Consider the following 12,142-nt stretch of genomic DNA (forward strand, 5'->3'; position numbering starts at 1 on the left):
AAGAGAGCTTGGGTGATTAACAAACCTGCAGGTGATGCTAATGCTGGTGGTCTTGAAACCATGCTTTGAGAACCACGGATGATTCTGATGCTTTATAGCTGGGCATCCTTTGTTTTTCCTTTTAATGACATCCCATTGTGAGAATATACCAGTTTATATATCCATTCTCCTGATGATGGGCACTTGGGTTGCTTCCAGTGTTTGGCTATTCCAGCAGTGTTGTGATGAGCATTTTTGGTTGTTGTTTTTTGTTTGTTTGTTTGTTTTGTTTTTTAAAGTAGGCATAGAGCCCAATGCAAGGCTTGAACTCACAACCCTGAGATCAAGACCTGAGCTGAAGAGTCAGACACTTAACCGACTGAGCCACCTGGGTGCCCCCTAATGAGCATTTTTATATAAATCTTCTGTTAAATATTTTCAAGAGTTTTTACACATTGGAGTAAAAAACAATCAGTGTTTCACTTAAAAAAAAGTAAAATAAAAGATATGGGGAGATACTTAGAGACTATGTAAAGTATGCTTCTCGTCATGCGTTTGCCTGCTTGTTTTTTTTTTTTTTTTTAAAGATTTATTTATTTGAGAGAGCGAGAATGGGAGAGAGAGTACATGAGAGGGGAGAGGGTCAGAGGGAGAAGCAGGCTCCTCGCCGAGCAGGGAGCCCAATGCGGGACTCGATCCCGGGACTCCAGGATCATGACCTGAGCCGAAGGCAGTCGCTTAACCAACTGAGCCACCCAGGCGCCCTGCCTGCTTGTTTTATTTAGCATCCTTAGATCATTCTTTGACATTATTACACTGGTGGTAACCAAATTGGTGATTTTTCTAATTCTGACATTCCTTTTACATTTAATAACATTTAATATTTGGAATTCTTCTGAAAAGCTAAACTTCCTCTTTGTTATTTATCTGTTCATTTATTTCAATGTGGGCTCATAATTCTATCTTCTATGGATTATAACATTACTCAGCCCATTTATTTTGTTTCTCAAATTGTCCCTGATATGGCCTGTGGGAACCCCTTCAGGATGACTCCTGTGTCCTTCTGACATGCCCCCTGGTTCTTGAGCACTTCTTTGCTCTTTCCCAGTAAGACATTTCAGGCTCCACTAGTGTCTCTGTTCCAGTCTTAGAAATAGCCATTTTTCTCAAGGAGCCCTGCTTCCTTTTAGTGGAGAATTGTACTTAGAAACCAAGATGGGGACACTAAGTGGCATTGCCATCGGCTTGTTATTGCTTCCAGGCCCTGTCAGTTAACAGAGCAAGGAAGTAAATGTGGGTGGGTGATGTATGGCTACCCCCTCTCGCTACCTCTAACTCTGCTTCTCTGTCTCTAGCTCTTTCTGTTTCTCTTTCCCATGTATTTCTCTCTCTGTATATATTTATCTTTATTTCTCTCTGTGTGTGTTTTAAAAACCACAAATTCATGCTGTTGCCTCTGGTTCCATGTCCATACCACAAGGTTCATTGTTTTTGCATATTTCCCATGTGTAACTCTCTTCTCTAACTGTGGGAAACCTGCCACTTGTTATTCGCGACAGCTTTACTTGTTCAGTCTTAGAATACATGCTCATAATGTAGTTTCAGAATTGCTAGCCCACACTTTTGGCTAAAAAAAAATTAAATATATACCCCTTGAGTTTTCTTTTAGAATTTGTGATCTTTAAAGACAAGGATTATCATACATTTGTAATATGTTAATACCTAGCAGTGGTTTCTCCTGCCATCTTTGACTTCTCAACCATTTTCACAAATAATGCTTGTTTTCTGTTAATTGGGAAGTCAGTGTGTATCTACAGGGTGGCAGAAATCAAAATAGTACTCAAATGATGGGAAAATGGGCCAGTTCTAAACTAATTTAAATACTGGGAGCATTGGTGGTTTTCTCAATTCTGGAAACAACCTGGTTATTTTTTACAGAGAGCTTCCAAGACTATTTTGCTCTTCAGAGTTTTAAGCCTTTCAAACAAAAGTTTGTCATTAGACCCAAGCCTTCTAAAGAGGACCACAAATATTTTGCAGGATCCTAAAAATTTCATCTCTCTTTGGTCCAGCTGGCGTTTTGTGACTGCCCTAAGGAAAATAGGACAACCTTTCATATATTTCTAGAGCCTTTTCCTATTGCCTTTTTTGGGGGCAGCTTTATAAAAAAGCTTGAAAGAGAATGAAGTATTTTTAGAACTGTCTATTTTATTTGCATCTCCTTCTCTAGCTTTTGTCCTGAGATTTCCCAGGAAATGGATGGGCTAGTGAGGTGGATAAGCACGATGTGCCTGAGACTTCACCTGCATTAAGAAACTATATGGTATAGAACATCTCCACCCTATTAATTGAGTAAGCATGCCGACCGTTTTCTGCTGGTAGATTCTACCTGTGTTCACTCCATGTCAAGATATGTACAAATTATGATATCCAGGGACATGGACATATAATTCGGAAGGGGACCCACTCCTTAGTAATGTATCCTGATATAGTACCTCACCTCAGGTAGCCTTAGGAGCATGCTCAGGCACGGGCACTTTGCAGGAATGTTTTTGTAAGGATTCATACCTTTGGGTGAATCAGTGGTCCTGAAGGTTCCTTCCAACTTTTGGATTCCATGGTTGTGGTACTGGAATAAGAGTGAGAGATCAGAGCCTTGGCACTGGCTGCAGCCCCCGTGGTCCTAGAAAGCGGAAGAGGAACCAGGCTGGCACGGACAGAGGAGTGATGGGAAACGGGGGCTTGTGAGGGCCTTTGGGACCAGGATGTATTAACAGGAGTAGCGTTGTGTCTCATAGATGACTTTTGTCTCACTTCATTTATGCACGTATCCATTCAGTGAGCTGAGACCGTCTCTGGCAGTGGGTGCCAGGACAGGAAGTTCTACACGGATGTGGCTGTCCTCTCGCCCCAGTGGCAGCCGTGGGCCCGCACACGGATGCCGCTGCCGCTGCTGCTGTCCCAGATCGGGCCCACCTGCGGACCCTGAGCCTCAGCTCTCCCAGGCCCAGCCGCCGGCCTCTGGGCCTGTTGCCTGGAGAATGGAGCATCTTTGCTTCACTTTGAATTTGTACAACTTGTAGAACTCCAGCCACTAATTTAAGCTGATGAAGCCTTGATGTAGATTAGATTCTGGTTACTCAGAGGACTCCTCTTAACCTACTCTCATGCTGCAGATGGGCCAGAGTCCTGGTGATCTGCTTTCAGGCAGGAGACAGGAGCTGGGGATGCACATTTTTACTGTGCACTCTTAACACTGATTGCCTTGCACACCCCAGAGGCAGCTGAGCTGGGCTTTGGACAGAGCGGGGGCATGTTTCAGGCTTTAACACCCTCGGCACATCACATGGTCCAGGAAGTGGCATTTAAAAAGTTGGGTTGAGAGAGGGACGCCTGGGTGGCTCAGTCAGTGAAGCGTCTGCCTTCGGCTCAGGTCATGATCCCAGGGTCCTGGGATCAGCCCCTGTGTTGGGCTCCCTCCTCGGCGAGAAGCCTGCTTCTCCCTCTCCCACTGCCTCTCTCCCTACTCATGCTCTCTCTCTACTCCCCCCCCCCAAATAAATAAAATCTTTTAAAAAAGAAGAAAAAATGGGTTGAGGGAGTTTGAAACAATTGTGAGGTGAGTTCTGAATGAAAATATTTGCAGTTGTGATTTCTACTAGACAGAGTTTCTAGACCAAACATACAAATTTGGGGGTTGTCTATTGCCCAGACTCCCAGATAAGTGTGTAAATAGGTTTATTTTTGTCGTGTGTTAAAAGAGCAGTTAGCTCTTCCCATAAGTGGCCCGAGGTGACCTCTGAAAATGGTTCGCTATTCGCTTGACCCAGAAAACCCTACAAAATCATGCAAATCAAGAGGTTCAAGTCTGCGTGTTCACTTGAACACACGTGAAAGTGCCCAGGCCATCAAAGGTGTGCAGATCCGAAAAGCCACCAGGTAGCTGAAGGATATCACTTTTCAGAAGCAGTGTGTGTGCCACTCCGTCGCTGCAGTGGTGGAGCTGGTCTGTGTGCCCGGGCCAAACGGTGGGCTGCACACAGGGTCGGGGGCCCAAGAAGAGTGCTGAAAAATGCAGAGAGTCATGCTGAACGTAGGGGTTTAGATGTCGATTCTCTGCTCATTGAGCATGTGCAGACGAACAAAGCCCCCAAGATGCGGCCTGGAACTTACAGGGTTTGTGGTTGGATTCACCCCTACATGAGCTCTCCCTGCCACACGGAGTGATCATCCTGACTGAAGAAGACCAGATTGTTCCCTAAACCAGAAGAGGAGGTTGCACAGAAGAAAAAGCTATCCTAGAAGAAACTGAGGAAACAAAACCTTGTGGGCCCGGGAGTAAATTCTGCATAGAATAAATGCAAAAAAAAAAAAAAAGTTTCCTATTTTGTTCACCAGATTGTACAGCTTTTGCTAAGTTCTTTTTTTTTTCTTTTAATTTTATTTGACAGAAAGAGCACAGCAGGGGGAGTGGGAGAGGGAAAAGCAGGCTCCCCACTGAGCAGGGAGCCCGAAGTGGGGCTCGATCCCAGAACCCCGGGATCATGACCTGAGCCGAAGGCAGACGCTTAACCGACTGAGCTACCCAGGTGCCCTTTTGCTAAGTTCTGAAGTGTTACTTAAGGCACAAAGTACTAGTACTAGCACAAACACTAGTACTCAGTGTTTCTCTCTGCAAAGAGTAAAGCCAAATGATTTACAGAAAGGTGTAGGTAGTTAAGCTGTCCAGGTTCTTGTGGTACCAACTTATAATACGTTCTGGATGCCAGGGGGCAGGGGACCATCTTTCGCAGAGAAACCATTGAGTGTGGAAGGAACTCTCGAACAGGTGTGTAACTCATTGGTGAGAGGCTAAGATATAATGGGACAAAGAAAAAGCCACTCCCAGAGGGGAATCAGAATCAGGCCACAGAAGGCCACAGTGTTTATTGTTGACACAGAGAATGCAGGCGTGCCCTGTGACGCTGTAATTCTGGTATCCCTGGAAATGATGAAATGTCCACATTTCTAGCAGTTGCTGAATCATACTTTTTTCAGCCAATACTTTGAGTTTGCTAAGGTATCACACTTGACAATGGGCCTTGGTTGGCTTAGTAATTCAGAAGGTGCATAAAGCCAGAGGAATTGTACTGAGCAGGACAGGTGAGTTCATATTTCCTTTCCCGTCACTCGTTGCTACCGTCCGTGTGTAACTGTTCCCCCCAGGGGCTGTGTGTCATGGGCACTCAGAGCGACACTTGAGTGGGCTCTCTGCAGTTAGCCGTGGCTTGCGCTCCACTCGTCATTCGGCTGCGTCAGCAAACATCCCCACATTAAGCACAGTATGCATGTGGCCAGTCTTTCACTGGTTATTTTAACGGATATAATTTAGAAGAGCTGTTCCCACTTCTGAATTAATTTTTTTGCCTCGTAGGTGAAATAATTCGCCTAGTTGGGGGGGGGGCAAAAAAGGACAATGAAGACTTGGATTGTTAGATTTATTGCACTTCCAGACCTATATGATATTTATACCATTATAAATGCCCTGTAATAATCTAGTCTTGCAGCATTTGTTTATATGAGTAGATAGAAAAGAAATGCAGTCAAAATCCCAATCAATAGGGTGGGAACGTGGCCCATAATTGTTTGAATCATGTAGCATTCCAGACTTTGAAAGCCAGCTGTCCTGGATCGTAGAATAACCATACCGAATACATTCAGGTGTTCTAGCGAAACTGGATGGTATAATTTCAGCAACAATTCTCCCTGTGTCAAACAGTGCGGGTGGTCATCATAGTGTTGGTGTGTCGACACTGTCATTAGCCTGGAAAGAGTGATTAAACATGTTGAAGCTGAGAGTCTCGTGGCTTCCATTGCCACCTTTGTATGAAGATCTTGGAAGCACCTGTGTGTGGTGGAAATTATGGTAGATGAGAAGCGGGAGGTCACTGAGACCAGCTGGGGCTGGGCTGCCCACTGGCAGTAGGACTCAGGCAAGGCACCCTTCTAAGACTGCTCATGTGTAAAAGGAGAGTGTGGCGGACGTGCCTTCCAGAGATTTCCTCCAGCTCTGAAATCCTGTAATCCCTACGCCTGCCTCGAGCTCCGGCCCCTCGTCGCTCCTGGCCTGTTTGTCAGTTGCTCTCAAGTTAGCTACACCTGGATGTGCACCCTTAACAACCCGGCCTAACACCTGCCTCACTCACGAAGGTCGAAGGTCGTCTCCCTCCCCTCCTAGCTCCTTGCTCCCTCACAAACACACCCTCTGCTGTTTAGCCTCATTCATTTTATTTTATTTTACTTTCCAGTTTTCTATTCTTGATGGTTGGTGATACCATCACCCTACTATTCTTAGTTAGAAATCTTAGAATATTTGTTTCTTCTTATGCATAGTTACTCAGCTAGTGAGTACCACTCATGCTTCCTTTGTAGTTAATGTCCCTTGGTTTGATTACTTCTAAGTTCTGAGTCCAAGCCTTTTCCTTTTTTCCTCTGATTATTATTATGATATCCTTAACCTTCCAACCATCCAAATATTTATTATCCCTATTATGTGTGTCAGGCCCTCTGTTAAGGATTGGGGAAAATATGAACCACACACATCCAGCTTAAGGACTCTCCAGTCTAGTGGGGAGACAAAAATTCAAACAAATGGTTTTATTTTATTTATTTTTATTTATTTGAGAGAGAGAGAGCATGAGCAGGCTGAGGGGCAGAGGGAGAAGCAGACTCCACACCGAGCAGAGAGCCTGACCCCGGGATCATGACCTGAGCCGAAGGCAGACGCGTAACCAACTGAGCCACCCAGGTGCCCCTCAAACGAATGGTTTTAATACGGTTTTCACAAGAATGATATTTAAAGTCTCAGCTAGACACATAGAGAGTGGACCGTGATATGAAGGGAATCAGGTTAAAAAGTAAGGGTTTGGCAAGAATTAACAAATTACTTGCTAGGGAATGAGGGGACAGAAAATTTTGTGTGAAAAAAAATGAAAAATTTATGTCAATTCCCAGTGGGGTGATCTGGTGACAGTGAAGCAATTCAAGGTAGAGGATACAGAATCATAGGCTTTTAAAATATTTTGGGGAGGTATAAGGAATTTGTTCATTCATCAAATATTGAGTAAAATTACTTGAGATTATTTGGTGACCAAGATAGACAGGTCTCTGGTCTCCCCGAGCTCATAGTGTGGCAGGCCGGGTGGACCCCAGGAACAGACCAGCAGCTGCAGGAAAGGGTCATCAGTGTATGGTCGTTGGGTAGTGCCCTGTGGGATCCAGGTAAGCCTTGTGGAGCAAATGTCCCAGGAGCTTAGACTCGAAGGTAACTCATCCCTTCAACCCATTTTATGGAGAAGAAACTGAAGCTTAGAGAAATTGTGATTTACAAATAACCAACTAGTTGGGGCGCCTGGCTGGCTCAGTCAGAAGAGCATACAACTCTGGATCTCAGGGTCGTGAGTTCAAGCCCCACCTTGGGTGAAGAGATTACTAAACAAACAAACCAAATAATAAACTAGTAGCAAGCCAGGCCTGGAAGTCTGGACTTTGATCCCTGGAGTGCCTCGTCGTTTCCTGCTGTGCCCTGATTCCACATTTTCTGGGTGCAGTACCTTAAACCTTCGTCTTTCACAGAACAAAGTGGGTGCTGAATAAATTAATTACTGATTAGTTTTCAACCTGTTGACAAGGCTGACACCTATCTTAAAATGAAGGAACTGCATTTGCACTATTAATCCTTAGGGATTAGCATTCCATAGCAGTTCATTTTGGAGTTATGATTTCTGGTTATGTTTATTTTTCAAATTAGAGTGAGGATTATAATCTAAGAGTTCTATGATGGCTCTACTAAATAGAAAATCTCAAAATAATTAAACATGTTAAAACCTTTAAGTACCTTAGATCTATTTAAAAACCTTCTGGGAATGATTTATTTTAAAGACACATGTAACAAAGCATGGCTTACTGACAGTACCTAAGGTTACAGCATACAGATGAAACAAGTGCTTTCTACTCTACTCGCTATTGCACAAATGAACTTGATAAAGCCAACTGCTCTATAATACTTTTTCAGTAAAAGGGATTTTTAATATAAATGACTCAACAGCAGCCTTGGCATTGACTCTTTCCAAATCTGGATGGATTGGTTGACTAGCTCAGTGGGCTTATTTTACATCGTATTTAGATGTTAAATGCTGGTGTATTTTAGCTTCTATTACCAGGGAAATGTTGAGTAGGCTTATCTGGTTATTTTGTTATGATCATTTAGGTTTAAATGTGCATGCTTTAATTTGGAGCCACTATTTTGCATCAAAATGCTATTTAATATTTACATTGCTTAAAACATAGTAGTTGATACCAGAAGCCATATATTTTTTTAGATTTTTACTTAAATTCAACCTAGTTAACATACAGTGTAACCAGAAGCCATATTTTTGATGGAGCTGTCTTGTAACCAGGAAGAAAATAACAGTCTGTAAATACATGAGTCTTTTCAGAAACCCAGCTGAGGTTAAAAATTTTTTTTTATTTTGCTTTTATTTTTGTCTGCATTTTTTTTTCATCTAGAGAAAGTCAAACTTTCCCAGTCCCTGCTAACCCTTAAACTTTTTAATAGGAATGATTCTGTGCATAAGCACAGATGGTTTAGATTTTCACTGAGTGAGATGTAATGTAGCCCACTGGTGATTCACTGGTGGAAGAAACAATTACTTATGAGATGAACCCTGGTCTTTTGGTGGTTCTCCCCAGAGGAAGCTGATCCTGTCTCATTTTCCCCGTGAAAGGTTCCTCAGTGGTGCGCCGAGTACTGCCTCTCCATCCACTACCAGCACGGGGGTGTGGTGTGCACACAGGTCCACAAGCCCACGGCGGTGCAGCTCGCCCTCCGCGTGGCAGACGAGATGGATGTGAACATTGGCCATGAAGTTGGCTACGTGATCCCCTTTGAAAACTGCTGCACCAGCGAAACCATCCTGAGGTGGGTGTGGGGAGCTTGGGTCCGCTGTGCCTGATGATGCTCAGCTTGTGTTCTGCAATCCTAGAGGAGCGTGTTCTTGTGTTCTACATTTTAGACATCTATAATGTGTCCTGGTAACTGGTCGCTCTGTCTCCAGCCAGACGTGCACTGGTGGTTTTCCTACACGGACATCATCAGGGATTTCTTGTCTAAACTTCTTCTGTATCTCCCCATAATCCTCAGGGAAAAGGTATGACTTGTTAGGTTGGACCCCAAGGCCCTCAAGCTTGGGCTTTTCAAGCTCCTCATGATGGGTCCATACAAGTTATCTGTGCAACAGCCAAGCTGCCACATACGTGTGGTCCCCTTGTGCCCCTGCGCCCTCTGCTTGGAATGCCGATGGCTCTTCTGGGCTTGGCTAATTCCTTCTAGGCATGCAAGACCCCATGCAAGGGTCACCTGCTCCAGGAAGGCTTCCCTTCACCCTCCTAAGGTACTGTACCTTAGAAAATACTCGGCCGGACCTCTATAAAACTTGGTACCAGCCTCCATCGTGGCAGGTGTGATCAGTGTTTGTCTAACTCTACTTTTCAGAGTTTTATAGGTTCCAAGGATCCTTCTCAGTAGCTACCACAAGTCGAGGGAGAAGGGCATCTTTTTATCTCTGTTTTTAGTTTCACTGTGAGATTTCCTTCACAGAGGGTTCTAGGAGCTTAGCACACAGAGGAAAAGAGAAAAGAAAAAGGATAATTGAAAAACAGTGCTCTGGGCCAGTGTTTCTCAAGAAGTTTTATCTCATAGCCCACCTAGAAAGTGAACGTATCTAACAGCACCTCAAGGAAATGGTCAAAGCTGCTTGGCCATCCCAAGGGCTTCAGCTGCCCCAGGCACTGCCTGACCACTCCAAGGGCTGAGGAGACAAGTGTCTTAGGAACAGTATATCTGCACATCTGTAGCTCCTTTATGTGACACACCATTGGGGAGGCTCTGCTCTAGTGTAACAGGGATGGTGTATACGGTGTGGTGTGGTACAGTGTGGTGTGGTACGGTGTGGTATGGTGTGGTGTGGTACGGTATGGTGTGGTGTGTGGAACTGTGTGATGTGGAACTGTGTGGTGTGGTGTAGTATGGTGTGGTTTAGTACTGTATGGTGTGGTATGGTGTGGTGTGTTATGGTGTGGTATGGTGTGATGTATGGTACCGTGTGGTATGGTGTGTTGTATGGTGTGTGGGATGGTATGGTGTGATGTGGTATGGTATAGTGTGGCACAGTGTTGTATGGTATGATGTATGGTGTAGTATGGTATGATGTGTGGTAGGGTGTGGTTTGTTGATGTATGGTATGGTGTATGGTGTAGTATGGTATAATGTGGTGTGGTACTGTGTGGTATGGTGTGGTGTGGTGTGGTGTTGTATGGTATGGTGTATGGTGTAGTATGGTATGGTGTGTGGTGTGGTGTGATATGGTTTGGTACAGTGTGGTGTGGTATGGTGTGGTATTGTGGTACGGTGTGGTACAGTGTGGTACAGTGTGGTGTGGTGTAGTACGGTGTGGTGTGGTATGGTGTGTGGTGTTGTGTATGGTGTGGTATGGTATGGTGTGTGGTATGGTGTGTTTGGTATGGTGTGGTGTGGTGTATGGTATGGTGTGTGGTGTGGTATGGTGTGGTGTGGTGTATGATATGGTGTGTGGTGCGGTGTGGTGTGGTGTGGTATAGTGTAGTACAGCGGTGCTGTGTCTTGCTTTCTCATATCCCCAGCATCTGACATGCTTGTTTCATAGAGAACATTCAACAAATTTGCTAGTGGAAAGAAGGAGTAGTGCCCTCTCCTAGCTAGCTAGAGAGCCTAGAGCCTCTAGTGGTAAAGTCTGGAGACTTTTCCCATTCAGAAAGGCCATGTGACTCATTTGGTTTGTACTAAGCTGCTTTCCTTCAAATGTTTATCTTCAAAAACAGAAGACACAGGTCTTCAGGCTAGTGTTAAACCATAGGGAATCCTTCCATCAACAGCGATAGGACTTGAACTTCTTGAAGATCTGTCACCTTCTGCTTTTATAGCCACGGTGTCCCCGAGTCATCAGATTAGTAAATATGCATAAACTCTCTATTATGAAAATGATCTATGGATGATACAGATTAACTAGGTAAAAACCTCCCTGCTGGAGTTGGAGAGGGCAGGACATCCTGACCCAGAAGGAGTGAAGGATCCCTAAGCTTGACAGATTTCATTCTTTATCCTTTACATTTTGAAGTGGCCTTTCAGATGGTCATGGTATTAATTAAAGGACAACTCTGACTATAGTCTAAAGTTAGTATAGGTATTTTTATATCTTTAATGCCATCTAGACTTTAAAAACCTTTTGGCAGGAACTCTTGGATGTAGTCGCTTTTTAAATGAAATATTACAGAATTGTTAATATGGATCAAGTGTATATTTGTTTTTTTAGAAAGCCACAGAGATAAATAGTTGTGGAGAAATCTAATAATGTTGTCAGAGTAGGTCGAAGACCTATCTCTCTCTGGGACTTGGCTTCCATGTGATTATTTTCTGGAAACCCCTCCCCCCCTACACCAAGCATTCAATCGTGACAGCCAAAGGAAGGGCTACAATTTATGTTGAGCTTTTTTGAGTCCTTACCTGCATGTAGCATTCCCTCTGAGTATGGACAACAGCTTTCGGCTGTGGGGCCGCTGAGGCGCAGGTACACCTCTGGAGGCGGTGGGACTTGGTGGCCTGCCTTGGCCCCAGCGGGTTCTGCTTCCGCTGCCTTGGCCGGGGGGCCTGGCCCTCACACTGTCTTTTGTATCTGCACTTTGCCATTATTCTCGTGGCTGGGACACTGTTCGTTCTTCTCCTGGCTGACAGCCCCCAGCCAGTGCAGAGTCAGCAGGTACTCTGATTTGTTGCGAACAGAGTTTGAGTCGCAGCAAAGAGGCTCAAACTAGTGAAAAGCCCCGTATGACAAAAGAGAGTGGCTCCCCCATCTCCCTCCTGGTATTCTGTGCTCTGAAGAGGAGGCAGCACGGCTGTAAGAGGAGTGTCCCCACCACTTGCTCCCCTGAGCCCCTCACAGGCCACCTGACCGCGCCAGGCTCAGGCTTCCTCGTCCGTAAGATGGGGTGCTTACTCTGCCTGCTCACGGGGTTGTTGTGAGGGCAAAATGAGCTAATCCGTGGGGCTGACAAGGGTGAGCACCTTGTACACGTTGGCTAAATTTTCATT

General features: G+C 44.7%; 1 protein-coding gene across 1 annotated transcript in view; it reads left to right on the forward strand.

The window, feature by feature from the left end:
- Window positions 1-12,142, forward strand: part of DHX32 (DEAH-box helicase 32 (putative)) — a 50,856-nt gene that overhangs the window by 16,570 nt on the left and 22,144 nt on the right. Inside the window, exon 3 of the mRNA XM_028119958.2 lies at window positions 8,745-8,938. Within this exon, the coding sequence (XP_027975759.1) occupies window positions 8,745-8,938 (194 nt within the window). The remainder of the gene's footprint in view (window positions 1-8,744; window positions 8,939-12,142) is intronic.

This window comes from Eumetopias jubatus, unplaced genomic scaffold, assembly GCF_037043125.1.
Source record: "Eumetopias jubatus isolate StellerSeaLion01/CBP00866 unplaced genomic scaffold, mEumJub1_p1.0 scaffold_17, whole genome shotgun sequence".
In the NCBI taxonomy this organism is placed as follows: domain Eukaryota; kingdom Metazoa; phylum Chordata; class Mammalia; order Carnivora; family Otariidae; genus Eumetopias; species Eumetopias jubatus.